Source organism: Ovis canadensis, chromosome 6 (assembly GCF_042477335.2).
Source record: "Ovis canadensis isolate MfBH-ARS-UI-01 breed Bighorn chromosome 6, ARS-UI_OviCan_v2, whole genome shotgun sequence".
NCBI lineage: Eukaryota > Metazoa > Chordata > Mammalia > Artiodactyla > Bovidae > Ovis > Ovis canadensis.
Genome location: NC_091250.1, coordinates 132,855,437 through 132,872,731, shown reverse-complemented (window position 1 = coordinate 132,872,731; position 17,295 = coordinate 132,855,437). Strand labels below are relative to the sequence as shown.

Genomic DNA, 17,295 nt, shown 5'->3' with positions numbered 1-17,295 from the left:
CGGGGCCTGGGGGGGTGGGGCACCGGGGCCTGGGGGGGGGGTGGGGCACCGGGGCCTGGGGGGGGGGCACCGGAGCTGCTGGAGGAGGGGCTGGGGCACCGGAGCTGCTGGAGGAGGGGCTGGGGCACCGGGGCTGCTGGAGGCGGGGTGGGGCACCGGAGCTGCTGGAGGAGGGGCTGGGGCACCGGGGCTGCTGGAGGCGGGGCTGGGGCACCGGGGCCTGGAGGGGGGGTGGGGTCCAGTAAAGAGCATCAGGACAGGCCAGGAGGCAACGAGGAAGGAGCGGGCGAGAGCCACTGCGGACTAAATGGGCAAGAGATCCCGCCAGGGCTAGTGCCCTGCAGGCCTGGCCTAGCAAGGCGCTGGGCAAGGAGAGGAGTGACCAGCCTGAGCAACCAGCTTAGACGAGCACCGAGCTGGGCAGCCAAATCGCGGCCTTAAAAACTGACAGGAAGATCGAGCTTTGAACAGAGGGGAGTGCGGAGGGACAGAGCGGGGCCAGGGTGGGCTCGGGCTGAGCCGAAGGCACAGGAATGGATGGGGAGAAGGCAGGCAGCTGGGTTTAATCCTGGAGGCGACGGGGCAGAAAAACCACCGGAGGCTGTTCTGGCCGCCAAGGAGAGCATGGGCAGGTGGCCCGCCTGGGTGTGGGGTGAGGGGGCCTGGCTATAAACTCAAGGCATCCGGTGGTGGAGGCTTCCCAGAGGGCTAGGGTCAGGTCACAGGGCACCACCTTCCAGCAGGTGACCCGAGGAAGGCAGGTGCCCTGCCTGAGACGCGGCTTCCTGTGACACAGGCCGGGGGAGGACCTCAGCACCCATCACCTGAAGCGTTCATGCCCTTAGTAAGAGGTGGAAGGCCTTCCCAGTGGCCCTGTGGTTAGGACCACACTTCCCACTCCGGGGGAACGGGTTCAGTCTCTAGTTGGGGAACTAAGATCCCACATGCTGTGTGGCTCAGCCAAAAAAATTAAGAATTTTTTTTTTAAAGTGGTAGTGATTTAAACTCATAGTAACAGTTGGAATTCAGATATCCGCATTCTCATTCAAGCCCAAGTGCTGGTGGCTCAAGGCCCCAGCTGTGTTTCTGGCAGGGTTCTCTTCTCTCCTAGAGGTGCCCCCAGGGACTTGCCCAGTACAAGAGGCTGGAGTACTGCTTTCTGCTGGGGGACGGAGGAGGAACTCAGAGTCCCCAGGGGTCCCTCCAAATCCCCTCCCGCAGGCGCCCCTCACCTGCCCGCAGACCTCAGGGAGCCACCTCACTGGGCTGCGGCCAGCCGGGATCGCAGGCTGGTTCCCAGGAAAGCCCCACCCCAGCTCTCCACCCCTGGGGCCTCACACCCCCACCTGCACAACAGGGCGTTCTGGAGACACCAAGGCCAGGTCCCGGGGCTTCTCCCAGAGCTGCCCTGAGCCAGTGGCCGCCATGCGCGAAGGGCACATGACACGGCGGTGGCTGAGGCGCCGGCAACGCTCAGCTGGCCGGCCCGGGACGCCCTGAGGGCCCCCCTGTCCCTGGGCAGTGCCCCAGCCCCAGGGGCTGAGTCTGAGGCTGGCAGCAAGACCTCCCGCCTGGCAAACAGACCCAGGATGGCAGGGGGATGGCTTCCACCTCAGCCCCACCTTCACCTCCAGGGGACGTCCAGGGAGGCAGCTCTGACGCTGGTCCCAGAGGCCGGCTCCTAAGAAGGGGAGGCCCGTGGTCTGCAGGGTCTCCCAGAAAGCCGAGGCTCCCGATACGGTGGTGAGGACCGCCGAGGCCGCCCAGGGCACTGGGGAGGGAAGCCCAACACAGGGACGGAAAGAACGGGAAGACAGAGGCGAGGCTTAAAATCTGTATTTATGTTACAGAGACAGAACGGCACAGCACAGTCCCTCCCGGTGAACACCTCCTGGTGAACAGGCTGGGGGCGGCCCTCTCTTTCCAGCCACGATCTTGTTGCATGCCCACTCGGCCAGCACCAGGCCCCCAGGCGGCATCCCCTGATCCCCTACTCTGGCGCGGAACCTGCCCTGTGTTCAAGACATGGCTGGGTAGGTGTGGGGTCAGAGTCCTGCATGCATGCAGTGGGGGGGCCCGGGTGAGCTGGCCCCGCAAGAGACGGGGGTGGGCAAGAGGGGGAAGCCTGCCTCACCCAGCACATGGGGTTGCCCAGAGCCCCACAGGAGACGGGGGCCTTCAAGACCGAAGCCAGGCAGGCGCACAGCCCCGTCGCCAGGGAAGTGAGCTGGGCACCACGCTTCAAGACCCGCCCTGCATGGGGACGGCCAGGGACGCACCAGTGGGGGGGGGGGGGGCCTTCCTACGGCCTCCCCAGCCAGTGGAGCCTGGGACGAGGCACGGGGGCTGCCTCACGCCAAACCCGAGCCCAGGCTTCCAGGATCTCAGACACCAAGAGCCACGTGGGCATGAGGGCAAACGGAGGAAGGGTGCAGGCAAGCCCCGCCGCGGGCCCTGTTCTGGTCCCAGTTGCTTTCTGCAGACCCCAAGACACTCAGGCTTGCTCTTAGCGACCCTGTGGCCCCTCCGGCCACCAGCGCAGGAGGCCGGGGAGGGGAGGGCACGTGAGCAGCTCCAGCACAGACCCTCACTGGCATCTGCCAGTGGCGAGGAGTGATATCTGGGGCCCCAGCACACCTGGGTGGCCAGTGAGGCCAACCCGCCCACCCCCTCGTCCTCGGGGGAACCACGGCCTGCAAAGTCACAGGCTGAGCGTCTCCCGGCCAGGAAGGTCAGCTGAGGCCGCCATGGTCACCTGGGGAGAACTCTGCCGGCCAGAGCAGAACATTTCCTGGGGGTAGCGGGTGAAGATGGGGGTGGCTGGAGAACTGATGCTCTAGAATTCAGAACACAGAGCTCCCCAGGGGCCTGCAGGTGCATGTCCTAGGGAAGGCTCTTAACTGTGGGTGATCCTGCCCTGCTCCGAGGGTGTGGGGTCCTTGCGAGGAACGCTCAGTGGATGAGCTCAGGCAGACGGGAAGCCCCTCTGGCCACGCTGGGCCCGAGAGGAGCTGGTAGGAGGCGCCAACAGCACAGCTTGCCTTGCAACTGCCATGACATGGAGCAGTGCCCCAGCCGCCTGCACGGCCCCACCTCGAGCCTGCTCCCCACCACCCTCCCAGGCCCCTGGGGGGCAGGTTCTGCGCCAGAGTTGTCTCCTAGGACCCCTTTGTGCCTCAGCAGGCCACCCTTCTGGGGTAGACCCAGTTCCCCACCCCCTCCCCGCCGCAATCTGGAAATTGGCTACAACGCACAAGACAGAGGGGCAGACACTACTGTGAGTCGGCCCACAGCCCCCCACCCAAATATTGCTGTGTGGTCCCCGGGGACGACGCCTTGGGGACAAAAGGCCAGGAGAAGCCTCCTAATGCCCAGGCCTGTCCACGCAGGGTGAACGCTTGTCTTCAGAAGCTGCCAGTGTCTGACGTCCGGAGTCCTTGCTCAGGGTGGGGAGAAGGGAGGCTTCAAGCTGGGTACAGGAAGGAACCTACTTTTCGGGTTAGCAGCGCCCCCCCACCCCAGACCCTAGGAGGTCAGACTGCGCAGCGGGGGAGGGGGGTCAGGAGGACCACAGGTCACAGCCCCTCCCGCTGGGAGACAGAACAGAACCCTGCTGCCGCACAGCCCCCAGGCCAACCTGGCCAGGCAGTCTCGCTCCTAGGGGGCTTGGCTGCGGGGAGAGGGCCAGGAGGGCACCTGGGGGCGTCCCGTGAGCCACGCGGGAGATGCTGGTGGTGGCGGTCGGGGTGGGGCCAGACACGGGGCACAAGGCACACTTGGACGACGGTGACGGACGAGTCCCTGAGACGCTGGGTCGCTCCCACCCCTCAGCAAACAAGGACGCGATAACGGCTAGGAAAATAGAGTAGAAAAAATCTCGTACAGGAAATAGGCGGCACACAGCGACAGCGGCCGAGTCAGCAGAGCGCTTTCTCTTTAAAAGTGTTTCTCCTTCGTTTTGGGGGAAAAGCTTCTCTCCCAGGAGCCCTGTTCTGGGCCCCTGGGAAATGCAGCAACATTTTGCTTGGTGGTGTTTTAAAGTGAGGTGAGAGAGCCTCTGAGGACCCAGTGGTTTCGACTCCCAGCCCCCGATGGGAGGAGTGCCTGCCCTGTGCAGTCTGGGCAGGTGGGCTGGGGGTGGGAGGGGGGACCAGGCACAGGCCAGGGGCTGGCATTTGCCCAACTGACCCCTGAAGGCCCCGGGACGTGCGCCCTCAGGGTCGTGACCACCTGTGTCTGCATGTGTGTGCGAGCAGGCGTGTGTGCCTAGGTGCGTGCGTGTGCACATCTGAGGGTCCTAAGAACAGAGCAGAAGCCGCCCAAATCGGGGTGGGGTAGCCTGGCAGCCCCCCCGGAAGCCCAGCCCTGGCTCCTGACGCCTGCAGGTGCAAAGGCTGCCGCCCACCCACGGTCCCAGGGTGCTCACCCGAGTCCCGCCCTTCACGGATCCCTCCGTCCACGCCTCAGGAGCCTACGTGGACCAACAGACAGATGGACGGATGGACGAAGAGCCACGCTTCCTTCCTCGGTCCACTCCTTTCTGCTGGGATCCGGGGTTGGGGTCTGAGCTCCCCGTGGTGGTCATTAAGCCCCTCACACGGCGCCCGCCGAGGTTTGCAGCAATGACATTTAATACTTCTGGAATGACTGGGTATCTGAGAACACGCGGTGGGCGGCTATGCTGGACTCCCGGATGTGGGAGCTGGGCCCGGCCTCCCGAAGGGGTCCCTGCCCGGGTGGGAGGAGCGGGCGGCACGGCGGGCCCTGACCGGCAGGCGGGCAGCCCAGGCGGCGGCAGAGCTTCCAGAATGGCACAGCAGTGGGCCCGTGGAGAGGCTTCAAGGACCAGAGGGTCGATGCGCTCGGCCGGGCGGGCGGACGGGCCGAGGAGCGGGGAGGGCAGCGCCTACGAGAGGCCAGGGCGGCCGGGCCGCCTGCAGGGGGGCCCGAAGCTGCCGTGGCTGCAGCCGCCGCCCCGCAGGCTGTAGTGGTCGTCCACATCACTGCTGCTGCCCACACTGTCCAGCTCGCCGGGGCCAAACTCCATGCCCTCGACGTCCACTTCTGCGGAGAACGGACGGGGCGGGTCACCGCCGGGCCCCCGAAGGGCCCTCCACTGTCCCTGACCCTCGGGGCACCCGGCCTAGCTTCCTCATCCCATCCCGGGGGGCCACACCTCGAGTAAGCGCCACCCCCACCCCGCAGCTGCCAGCCGGCCAGCCCCCCAGCCCAGGCCCACCTTGCTCCGAGTCGTCGGTGGAGACGGCGGAGCCCGTGCTGTCCGTGCGCACGCGCTCCAGGCTCTGCGCCGACAGCTGCTCCAAGCGCCGCTTCAGGAAGCGGTGCTCCCGCTGCAGCTGCTCCTTGATGCTCAGCGCCCGCCGGTCCTGCTCCTCCAGTTTCTGGGGGGGGCGGGGCCGAGCTATGAGCCTGGGGGTGGGGAGTGTGCCCCAGGGCAGCCAGCCTGGGCAGACCCAAAGGCCTGATGCACACCTCCTCACCGCCCCCCACCCCCAGCCCCCAGCCCCAGCCCTTTGCTCTGCGTCTGCTGACCACCTCTAGAAGGCCCACAGCCACCAGCCAGCTTGACCAAACCAAGTCACGAGCGGGCCTGGAGCCTGGGACAGCGCCACCCAGCCCTGGCCTGGCACTGCAACTCAGACGACAGCCTGCCTGCACAATCTGGCGGCCGCATGCCCGCCTGCCCTCTGCACACCTCCCAGGGCACAGAGCCGCGGCCTCTCTGTGAGGGCCCCGGGGCACCAGCTGAGTCCCCTCGAGACCCTGCATGGGGGAGCTCACACCCACACCATCTGGGGCCCCTGTGGAAGGACTGAACCCACCCACCTCAAGGTCCCCCATCCTAAGGCATGCAGTCTTAAGGCCTCGAGGGCCAGCCCCTGGCAACGTCTCACTCAGTCCACACCCCAGTGCCAGCTCCTGGAGACCAACCCCTATACCTGCCAGAGCCTCTTCCCACGCCAGGGCCTTAGGGGGCAATCTACAGCCCACCCCCCAACCCACGCCCCACAGAACCCAACCTGCACCCGCCACGGCTGAGCTCCTCACCCACCAGAGACCACGAGCCCCCGTGGAGCCCCTGCCGGGCGGCCCACAGCCCATCCTCAGGCCCCAGGGCCCCTCCCCAGGGTGGCGGGGCCGCGAGGAGGCACCTTGCTCACCTTGATGTGCATCTTAGCGCGCTTCAGGAGGCTCAGCGTGGTGTGGCGGGTGCTGTCCGGGCCCAGGGGCACCAGCTGCTTGAGCTGCTCCAGGTAGAGCCGAAGTTTGGCTCGTCTAAAAGACCCAAAGACATGACGGGTCAAGCAGAGGCAGCTCGGCCCGTGGGGCAGGTCAGCGGAACAGACTGAGGGCTCAGGGGACAAGGGGGTTGGGGGGCCAGCAGATTTCTGCACAGACCTGCCTGCCCAGGGCCGCTTCTGGGTGCCTCTCCCAGCCCAGCTGGCAGCGCCCCCAGCCCCTGGCACCCACGGCCCGCCAGAAGCCCCAGTGGAGGGGGGCCAGCACGGCCCTTGGGGCCCCAGTGCTGCCACCAGGCTCCGAGAGCCCTGGCTCCCCTGCTGTCCCCTCGTTCCACGGTGGAGCCCAGAAGCCTCATGGAGACAACTCGGAGGAGAAGCCAGGACGCCCCTGACGAGCTCTCCACCCCCGCCTCGCCAAGCACAGGGTGCTCCCTGGGCACTCTCATCACCATGGCAACGTGAGTCCATCTGCATCGGGGAAGGCCACGGACAAGCCCCCCACCCGCGTCCGGGACCCTTCAGAAACTGCCTTGCCCTAGATGCTGGCCCTGTGTCCACGCAGGCGAACGCAGTCTCCTCACGAAACCCTAAGACCCAACAGCATCCGCCCAGGCTGAGGCCTCGGGCGAGGAGCCGTGACCTGGAAGCGCCCTTCTTCCCCAGCTCCTCTCTTTGGGGGCGGGCGGCCAGGCTCACCCTCAAAACACGCTGATGGGTGGGGCCTCTGCTATGTCCACGTGCCCACTGGAGGCCATGCAGGCCACCAAGTGGTTTTCAAACCAAGCTGCCCGCTCAGCCGACACTCTCAGGAGAGGGACGAGGGCAGGTACGCCCAGCCCCAGCCAGGCCCTGCCATCGTCAGACCCAGCACACACGACCCCCTCCTCAGGCGCCAACCCTGGCAGCTCCACCTTTCAACGCCCTCGTTCCAAAGCCAGTCTCCCTCAGACTCTGGAAGGAAAGTGGGCCACGACGGCCATGTCCCTTGGACAGAGAGGGGCCCCGAAGTGCAGAGACAGAGGGCGCAGGAGTCCCCCCGCCACCGTGGTAACAGCCCCACCTCATGGGGGCAGTGCTGGCCCAGCTGCCGGGGCGTCACCCACGGCCACACAGCACCGCCCTGCAGACCAGCCCCTTGCCAGCCGGCACCCCAGCCCCAGGCAGCAGGGCCTGAAGTTCCCCAGGTGAACTCGAGCTTGACCTTAGAAAGAACATCCAGAACGCGGGACCGAGGCTGAGCTCAGTCCCCAGGCCGCCCGGAGCAGGGCCGTGGGCACCGGAGCTGTGAGAGGGGCCCGCAGCAGGCCTACAGCCCGACAGCCTCAGGCCCCAGTGAACAGCTTCATGCACAAGCACCGCTTGTGAGACCCCTGGGGCCTCCTGACCTGCCACCTGCAGCCAGCTCACGAGTGGGGCTCCCCGTCCACTCAGGCAAATGGCCACGCTTACAATCCACCATCTGAGTACACACGCAGTAGGTGATCTTTTGTGGAAAACCAGAAGGTGCAAATCCAAAGGAAAAAAAGTGAATGAAAAGGACCCCCCATGTTCTGCCACCCAGAGACAACCACGTCATCTGAGGGTACTCCACGTTTCCATGCCACGAGCAGAGTGGGCGTGTCAGCAGACAGAGCAGCCTGTGTGACAAGCGACCCAAGAAACAGCCGAAAAATAGAGCGGTAACCGCACACGAGAGACTCCACAGGACAGAGAGGAGAGCAGGAAGCACGCGTCTCCACGTGACGTGGTTTTGTGCGTCCTTTTCTATCTTCCAGGTTCTCTGTGTTAAAAAGCCACATATCACTTTTACAATCAAGGAAAGACACATTTGCACAAGGAAGAAAAAACACAGGTGAAAGACAAGTAGCAGCGGGAGGACATCTGCAGTGCACACACGAGACAAGCAGTTAGTGTCGGTGGCGTCTTCAGCTCGCACACGTCCAAGACCAAAAGAGGAGCGCCTTGCGCAAAAACAGGCGGAGGGCACACACAGGCAAGCTGCAGGGCGTGAGCGGCCGACCTAGCAAAACCGACACCGCCTCACCGCGGCCTAGAGAGGACTCGCCCAGGAGGTGCTGATGTGGGCTGAAGTAGAAAAGGCGGGACTCGCTGTTGGGCTGCCCAGAGGGCACTCACGGCCTCCTTGGTGAGGTGGCAGTTCTGAAGGGCCACCAAGGCGGCTCAACCCTCAACCAGCATTTCTACGTGCAGAATTTGGCCCCATGAATCCATCTCCACCTCCATACCCACAAGACCCGACCCAGCCCTACAGCAGTACCGTCTACGCTTCCTGGAGAGCCATCACGAAGCACCCCGTGGGCGCCCAGGACACAGGCAGACTGCATGCAGGCGTCAGGGACAAAGTCGAGTTACGAAATAGCGGGTGGCAAGGTTCCGCTCCCATCCCTGAGGGCCACGTGGGAGAGGGCGGCAGGCTCGGCACCCAGCTGCCCAGGATGCTGCCCCTGGGGTGGGGCGTGGGGGCTGGGGTCCATGCTTGCCCATGACGTCCGCGAACAGAGTTCTTTAGAAGTCAGAAAAAAGTCTCTCAAGAGACAAGGAGAAGCCGCTGGCTACAGCCACGCCATGCTCAACTCAGGATGAACTGTCCAGCCCCCAGACAGGGAGCATCCAGCTGGGCCACAGGGCCAGCAGTGGGGCCCTGGGCAGGCCCCAGTGTCTATCCCTGTGGGCAGCGGGCCTCCCCCCACCTCTCAGAGCCAGAGGGATGTGCCAAGGAGCCGGGCAGCACTGGGGTAGGCCCAGCCCGCCTCAGGAGCTGCTACAGAGCCAGGCCCTCCGCCAGTGCCCTGCGGCTGCACCCGGCTCTGAACATCCGCCGCTTCCTGCAGGAACCCAGTGTGGACCGGCAGGCAGACCCACACGACTGCTTACTGCTAACGGCAGCTCCTGCCCACAGCTCAGCCCCTGACGCAGGCCCTACCAGCTTGTCTCTGAAAGCCCCGCTCTTCACCAGGCGCCCCGGGCCCGAGGGATAGGGTGGCCACCCTCTGAAGTGCCTGAAGTGCCCCAGACCTGGCTCCAGGGCAGAGGCGACGTGGACAGTGACCCTCAGACCCTCGGGGCCTGAGACAGGGGACAAGCAGCCCGCTCTCCCTGTCTCCCTACACTGCCTGCCGTGAGGGGGCAGAAGGCCTGGTGGAGCTGCACCAGGCAGACGGGGGCAGCTGCCCTGCAGCCCGCCCATGCAGGGACCCATGCCCAGGAGCCAGATAACTACACCCACCCTAGGGAGACAGAGGTGAGCAGGGCTCCACCCAGGGCCCCAGGCTGGCCTTTCGGGTGGGGACTGCCCCACTGCGGGGTATCGAGGACCCCCTCTCCCCTACAAAAGCGAAAGCCGGGAGCTGAGCCACTGCGGCCCAGTCACCGGGGTCAGAAGCCGAGCTCTGGCCCTGGAAGGCTGGCCGGACCTGCTGTCTCTGCGGAGGCGACAGAGGAGGAGCAGGGCAGGCTGGGTGGGCTAGAGGGGCCGCTGGCTCAGAAGTCTGGGAAGCGGAAGCCCACTGGCCCGAGGTGGCACACCTCCAGGGAAGCCAGCATCCAGGGAAGATGACCCCCAGATGCTTCCTGCCTTCCCGGGGACAACAGGCCGCCCTTCCTGTGGCCAGCAGCCAAGCGCGTCCGGCACCAGCCCCAGGCAGCCATGGGCCGAGCCACAGCTGAGGTCCCCCACACGGTCCCCAGCTCCAGGACCCTGGGCTCCTCAGAGCTGACCACGCCTGCCTTCGGGCCAGCCAGGAACAGAGGCCCCTGCGCTTGGCTGGGCAGGGGGGCACACGAAGACCCCAGGCTGCCCACCACCCCACCCCTGTCTCAAAAGGGCCCCCAAGGGCCCAGCCTCAGGCCTGGCTCTGGGAGAAGGAGGCTGAAGCCAAGGCCAGGGTCAAGGGGTGGCTTGCAGGGGTCAAAGGCCAGCCCTCGTCCGCCGCCTCCTCCTCCTCCGTCGTCATCCCCTCTGTCTGTGCTGGGGGGCTGTTCTCCAGGTACCACCCCAGGAAGCCTTCCCCAGGGCACCCCCGACCCCACCGGCCCAGGCTCCAGGCCCCAGTCAAGCCCGGCTGTCTCTTCTGGCTGGGGAGCCACCCGGGGCCAGGCGGGCTCTCTCAGGAACCCCCCAAATGCACAGGAGCGATCCAGGAAGCGCAGCTCCTCCAGAGAACACGGTGTCCTGTCCCCACTCAGCGCCTGCCCAGCAGAGGCCCCGATCCCAGGGGGCGGAAGCTGATGCTGCTGTGGGCGTAGGCGCGGGGGTGGGGACACACGGAGAGCCAGCCGAGCTCCAGAGCGAGCTGTGACTGCCCACCTCGCGTGCAGACCCCCAGCCCCACCCCGCTCCAGGCCGAGAGAGCAGGGAAGAACCGGCCCGTCCGAAGATGAAAGCAAAGGTCAGGAGAGAGCTACCGCTCACGTCCCCGGGGAGTCCGGGGCTCCTGGACACACGCGTGGCTCCCCGTCGGTCCTGCTGGGGTCGGTCACAAGGACACCTGTCCCAGAGGCCGAGCCTGGCTGGGCCTGCTTCCCCTGCAGAGGGAGGCCTGCAGCAGGACCGCAGGCCGGCGCCAGCCAGGGAGTGGAGGGCCAGCGTAGGGCACAGGGCCTGGAGTTCATCGGGGCTGGGGAGGCAGCCTCTCTAGGCCACCGTGCTACCCTCCTCACCACAGGCCCCACGCTCCTCAGAGGAGGACCAGAGCGGGCCCAGCTCTGTGGCCAGCAGGTGGGCATGAAGCAGGCCTCCCCCGGATCCTGCCCAGGGCAGAGCTTCCCACCAGGCCCACGTGGCCAGGCCCTGGCCGCCCACCCCACCGCCAGTGGACAGGACCACTCGGAACTCCTTGGAAGTCAGGCCCCAAGGCGCCCGGGGCCCCCAGACCGAGAGGGCCAAACCTTCCTGGTAGGTGGGCAGCATCATAAAGGTTTAAGAAGCTGCTCCCAGAAGGGTTCGCACACCCAAGAAGAGATGGGCTCCTCCTCCAGGGAGCCGGCCCTCACTGACACACAGCACACAGGGCTCCACCCCAAGTCCCTGACCCTCCACACAGACCCCCTGCTTCTGGATCCCCCAGGCTGAGCTCCCAAGGGCAGGAAGGACCTGGAGCCCCAGCTCCGTCATCTGGCTTAGCAGAACCGGGGAGCAGAGCCCAGCCGCCTGCACTCCCCGGACAAGGGCCCGCCCAGAACTGTGCCGAGCCAGGCCGGGGGGCAAAAGGCAGGGAGAGGGGGTGAGGGGTGGCTGCAACACCCCTGCGGCAGAAGGGGAGGTGGGGTGAGCCAGGGGGTTCACACGGGGGGGGGGGGCGGGAGGCCGCTTACCTGTGCTTCTCGAGCTCGTTGTGTGAGGACCTGTTTGGAGAAACGGAGACAGAACTCACTCCACTGCCCACCACCAGGGCGTGGGGGTGCAGGCCCCGCCCGGGGGTCCGGAGACCTTGCAGACGGCACAGGGAGGGTCTGGGCCGCAGGAAGGCGAGGGCTGGGGCAGGCGCGCAGCGGCTGACTGGAAGCTGGGGAAACTCACCCCCGGTGACCAAGAGACAGAGGGGTGCTGCCATGTCCAGGGTGCCCAGCCAGCAGGAGGGGCTGGGCCCCTTCCAGAGCCCTGGGCCAGGCCAGCGGAGCAGCAGCAGCCGGCCCTGGGACTGACCACCCTCTGTTCCCAAGGCGGCCGGGCACCGAGCCACCTGTGTCTTCAGCTGCCCACTCCCCAAGGCCAGCGGGGCACTGGGAGCCACCTGGGCTGGCACAGAAGGCCAAGTGCTGGCCGGCAGGCACAGAGGCCAAGCCTGGGGACCTATGCACCCTGGCCCAGCATCACCAGCCAGGGCACCGCCCCACCCCATCCGGCTCACAGAGCCGCAGGCTCACAGCTCGCCATTCCCACAGGGACGCCCGGCGAGCAGAGTGGTCCCGGGCCAGGAGGTATCAGCCCAGAAGGCAGCCTCTGAGACGTGAGTGCTTCTGGGCTGGTGGGGAGACTGAGGCCAGCCCTCTGCTTTCCTGCAGGGCTGAGGCCTGGGAGGACCAGCCTCTCTGGGGCCGGCGGCCCCCTCTGCTGCCCAAACCCTGCTGCCTTAGGATGGAAGCACAGAGTCTAAGCACCAGAGAGGGCAGGGCCGTGGTAGTGCCCTGTGGGACGCAGGCAGTGCAACCAAGCTCCCGGATTCAGGCCACCCTCTGCGTCCAGGCAGGAAGGCGGCAGGCCAGCTGGGGCCCTGAGGCTCCCCGGGCAGCTTCACGAGTGGGCAGAGGACCCAGGCCACCTCGGAGCCCAACCAGATGGGCCCCGGGCCCACGCCCCGCTCCCTCCCGGAGCCCCACCACCTCTGCCCACCCACCCTCACCCTCCTGCTTTGGGAGCCCGGGGTCAGGTGTCTCCCATCCCGACCCCATGGGCTCACCCGTCCGGCCTGTCCCTGCCACGGCTCGGGGTCCCAGCACGGCCCCGCGGGCCCAAGGCCTCCTCTCCTCCCACCCGGGCAGCTGGCTCCCAGGCCGCCCTGTGGAGCCTCAGAACCTCCACGTTCCAGGGCCTCGAGGGCTTCGCTGATCACATGGGCTGGGCAGGGCGCCTCCGAACCTCTGCCAGGGCTGGCGGGCGGGGGCACAGCCGTCAGGCTCCTTGCTGGCCTGGACGGCAGCCCGGCGCTGCGGATCTGTGGGTCTGCTCACTCGTAAGGGGTGTGAGGGGCGGCCAGTGTCCTTCGGCGAGGGGCCTGGTGGCCTGACCCTCACGGACGGAGGCAGCGCTGCTCGGGCAGCCTGGGCACACAGAGGGGGCCAAAGCCCTCCTGAAGCTCTCCCCTCGTCCCCGACGCTTGCAGAGCCCTGTGGGGAGATTGTCACTTGGGTCCCAGGATCACAGTGGCCTGGGGAGGGGAGGGACTGCCTGCCTAGGGCCCTGCTAGGTGGGTCCTTGCTATCACCACTGGCTCCCCCCTTTAACCTCTGGAAGGAAGCACTCTTGTGCCCACCTCCCTATAGGACCGGATCCCTGACCAGGGGCCAGCTCCTGTCCCCTCCTGCTGAACCAATGCCCCTTCCAGTAGCCCCAGCAATGGTGGGGGTCACCGTATCCCACCCCCATGCACTGCCCTTCTGCTCCACCTCCCAGGCCTCATCCTGGTCCCCTCTGTGCCCACCCCTTCCCCCACCTAAGGGGGGCACAGGCCTTGCACACGTGCAGCTGCCCCGCCAGGTCAGGCCGTTGCATCCTGTGTCCTGAGCCACCCTGGCCGCTGGTCTGGGCTGCCCGATGCCCTGCTGGGCCAGGCCAGCCAGGCGGGGCGTCCTGGGAGCCCTGGGGTGACTAAAGCACGGGGCTCCCCCGAGAGGAGCAGCAGGGCGGCGCACCCTGCCTCAGAAGGCCCTCTGGGTCGCTCCCGAGTGCCCTCGAGGTCTCCTCCCCAGCAGAGCACTGGGGGCAGAGGGCCCACCTCGGAACAGGAGCCCTAGAGACGGGAGGGCGGCCCTAGCAAATGGTTCAATCTCCTGTGCAGCCCTCTCCTCGGCTCCAGAGATAAAAATAACATCTCCTTCATGGGGCTGGGTGGCCGTTAACTAGCACGTGCGGGAGAGCCCTAGCTATGCTCTTGGTTACTGGCTTTGGGCATCCGAGCCAGAGGACTGAAAAGTCACCGCCCAAAGTTTTCCATGGGTGGCAGGGCGCTTGGGACAGTGGGAACCAACAGCGGGGGCCTGGCTGGCTCACCGAAGAGCCCTGAGGCGCTGCTGCCCCTCCACCCGCACACGCCCTGCCCCAAACGGTCCCCGGGAGGGCACCCGGGGCTGGGACGCAGAAACATGTGCAGCTAGAACAGATGGAGACCTCGCCGCTCTCTCGCCAGGCCCAGGGCGCCGGGACGCCACAGGAGATGGGTCCCTGTGCCAGCCTTTCTGTTTCCCAAGAACAAGCAGGCCACAGGAATGAGCCGCACCCTCTGCCAAGAGGCCCCCAAGCCCCCTGGAAGTGCAGCTCCCAACCTGGCGACATGGGCCAGAACCGACATGGGCCGCTGGGCACCGCCAGGTGTGCTGCGGCCCCCAGGGCAGCCAGAGTGTGGAGTCCCCCAGGGGGCCCTAGCTGAGGGTTCCTTTCCCCACCCAGACACGTGCACCCGGGCTTTCGGGCTTCCTCGGCCTGGGTCCCAGGCCAGCCTGCAGCACACCAGCCTGCAGCCTCTCCCGGCCCCTTAGGAAAATGGCCTCTGACCCAAAAGACAGGGACCCCGGCACAGATCGCTGGAGTTTCACTTGGGTCAGGAGGCTGGGTGGGAGCGGTGGCCACCGTGTGAGGTACCGGGGGCCCGGAGCAGGGCCTCCAGCCTGCAGACCCCGGGGACCTGGGGGCACTCGGCCCAGCACCCGGGCTCTGCTCTCAGCGGAGATGCAGCCCACCGGCCCGCGGCGGGCAGAGGTCAGGACCAACGGCCCCACGCTGCTTCCGCACCGAACCTCAGTTTCCCCAGACCCAGGGGGCACCGGCCTGCGCCCCTGACAACTTTCTTCCCGCGCGGTAAAGTCCAGAACAAGCCTGGGGAGGAGAGCCGCCCCGGGAGGAGACCCTGGGCGACGGGCGCTGTACGCGTGGCACTGTTTACGCGAGAGGCCGAGGAGGCGCGGCCCGCGGGGAAGATGGCGACGGGGCGGGCGCGGCCGGCCGGGCGGGGCTGCGGCGGCCCGGGCGCCTCCTCCTCCAGGCGGGCCACCGGGCCGCGCGAGCTAGGGTCGGGCCCGGGGTGGGGAGCGCGCTCCAGGGCGGGCGGGGGGCGTAAAGCCCCGCGGCCCGGGCCGAGGAGGGGGACGCCGCGCGCGCGAGCAGGGGGCGGTACCTGTTGTTCGGGGCCTTGCGCACCAGGCCGGCCGCCTTTGTTTTCTTCCTGGCGAAGTCGCCGTCGAAGGGCAGCACCGACGCGTAGCCATGCTCGGCCTCTGCGGACAGACGGCGCGGTCAGCGGGCCCCGGGTCCCGGCCCCGCCCGCCCGCCCGCGGTCCGGCCGCACAAAGGGGCGCGGGGCTCTACCTCGGTCCCTGCGCTCCAGGTACTCGGCCGCCTCCAGCAGGATCAGCAGGGAGTTCAGCTCCATCCTCCCGCCTGCCCGCCCCCCGCGTGCGCGCTTCGGGACGGCGGCGGCCGCTGCCCGGCCGGCTCCGCTCGCCGCCCGCCCCGCGCGCCCGGCGGCCCCACTTCCCCAGACGCCCGCGGACTCCCCGAGCGCTCGGCCGCCACCCCTTCGCCTCGCGGCCCTCAAATTGACACATAAGGGCGAGCGGCGGCCGGCGCAGCAAATGGGAGCCGGCGCTCGGGCGGCGGGGGCGGGCCCTGGGCCCGGCGGGGGCCAATGGGAGCAGGCCGCAAGCCTCGGGCGGGGCCGAGAATGTTGACAGCTGCGAGGCTCCGCTCGGATAGGCCCGCCGCGGTAGTAACAATTTAGAAGCCCAAGCTTAGCAACAGCACGTGGGGGCCCGGCCCCCGCGCCCGCTGATTGGAGGCCGGCGTGCATGTTAAGTAGGCGCCTCGCGCCTATTGGCCCAGAGCGGGCCATGTAAAGTAGGGCCGGCGGAGCCAATGGTCGGCCGCGGGGCGCGCGGCCAATGAGGGCGCCGCGGTCGGACGCGTTGCCGAGAGGAAGCGGAGCGCGGCTGGGCCGCCCTCCGCCCGGCCCCCGCACGAGTGTCCGATGGGGCTCGGGGAGCGATCCGGACACCCCGCCGGTCCGCCAGTCCGCTGGTCCGCGTCCTCTGCGCAGGAACCTGTCGCCCCGAGCCTGCTGCCGCACTGGCTTCGAGGAAGTTCGGGTCCTCGCGGTGTCCTCAGGGGTCTTCCGTGAAGCTGCAAAGAAACGACAACCCTCCCCGCCAGACACAGCGTGACCCCGGGAAAGGCTCGGGCTTGGAGGAGGGGCATAGACGGTCTGAGCCTAACGGTCAGGCTTTCCTGAGGATCTCAGTGGGGAAACTGAGGCCCACGGCAGGAGGGGTCCCTCAGAGCCGCCCAGTGGACCCTAGGGCGGAAGGAAGAATCTGAGAAAAAGGGGGCAACGCTCTGCCGCCACAGTCTAGACGGGCCCCCATGAGTAGAGGACTTCGTGATCACGTCTGGCCCAAAGGGTGGGGACATTCCTAGAGGCTAGCACTTGTCCCCTCTGGCCACGGAAGCGCTTTCTAGGGAAGAAAATTGCTTTGCCTGGGAGGGGAGCTCTCATCGAGCACCCAGCTGGCTGGCGGGTGGCCCTAGTGACCCCTACCTCTAAGCTGGCCCACAGAAGCAGAACTGGCAGCCTGGGGGTGGGGGCAGCCCCAGACGGGCCTCATTCTCACTTGATTTTTCCCTCTCAGAGGTTATTGAGATTGTTGGCTTGGGAGCTCCTGCAAGCGGGGCCCTCGGGCTGGAGAGTAGGGTATAAATGACTGGATTCCCCAGTGCTGCTGCCAAAGAAAGAGAGCAAACACTGAAACTCAAGCACGTGCAGTCCCAGGACCTAGTGACTGTATGTATGCATTTCCTTGGGCTTCCACATCCCCAGTTTACAGGCAGAAAGACTGGGAATCCTGAGGACTTGCCAGGGTCTCCCAGCATTCCCAACAGAATGATTAGTGCTGCCAGACGTGTGACCCAGGGCTGGTGACACAGGAGCATGGAGACCAAACCACCTCCAGGCCCAGCACAACTTGATTTGAGAAAGGGGGTTAAGGATGTGTGCCTACCCCCACCCCACCCCAGCGAGGAACTTGGAAACTGGCATTAGACAGCCCTGCGTGGACATTAAAACAGCACTTCCAGGGAATTCCCTGGCATTCCAGAGGTTAGGATTCCTGACTATCACTGCCTAGGGCCCAGGTGCAGCCCCTGCGCTGAGAATGGAGACCCTGCAAGCTGCGGGCAATGTGAAAACACAAATCAAAACACTACCTGGATGTGAGCTCTGGCCCTTCCTGCCCCTGCTCCACAATCACCCCAGGGTCAGGGCGGACCCCTAGCAAGCACAGAGTGCTGGGCCCTCCACTTAGTTTG

At 66.7% G+C, this 17,295-nt stretch overlaps 1 protein-coding gene across 4 annotated transcripts; it reads right to left on the bottom strand.

Annotated features, from left to right (window-relative positions):
* Window positions 1-1,821: 1,821 nt before the first annotated feature.
* MXD4 (MAX dimerization protein 4) lies at window positions 1,822-15,714 on the bottom strand. 4 transcript variants are annotated; one of them, XR_011257912.1, is made up of 8 exons: window positions 15,304-15,714; window positions 15,113-15,212; window positions 11,598-11,627; window positions 6,183-6,297; window positions 5,240-5,402; window positions 4,427-5,064; window positions 2,756-3,852; window positions 1,822-2,620 (listed from the first exon to the last, which is right to left on the bottom strand). XR_011257912.1 is itself a non-coding variant. In XM_069594912.1 (6 exons), exons 1-6 carry the CDS (start codon window positions 15,365-15,367, stop codon window positions 4,907-4,909), a joined length of 630 nt encoding a protein of 209 aa, XP_069451013.1. In that variant the 5' UTR covers window positions 15,368-15,714; the 3' UTR covers window positions 1,822-4,906. The 4 variants fall into 4 exon arrangements, 1 of the variants encoding a protein (XP_069451013.1); XR_011257911.1 differs by having other exon boundaries at window positions 2,756-5,064; XR_011257910.1 differs by having other exon boundaries at window positions 1,822-3,852.
* Between the last annotated feature and the right edge of the window lie 1,581 nt (window positions 15,715-17,295).

Bases quoted from the DNA above. Each gene is read 5' to 3' on its own strand.
- MXD4 (XM_069594912.1), bottom strand. From the start codon at position 15,367: ATGGAGCTGAACTCCCTGCTGATCCTGCTGGAGGCGGCCGAGTACCTG. The intron at 11,628-15,112 runs GTACCGCCCCCT...TTCTCCAAACAG, and splicing joins CGCAAGGCCCCGAACAACAG to GTCCTCACACAACGAGCTCG. The intron at 5,403-6,182 runs GTGAGCAAGGTG...CGCCCCCCCCAG, and splicing joins GCGCTAAGATGCACATCAAG to AAACTGGAGGAGCAGGACCG.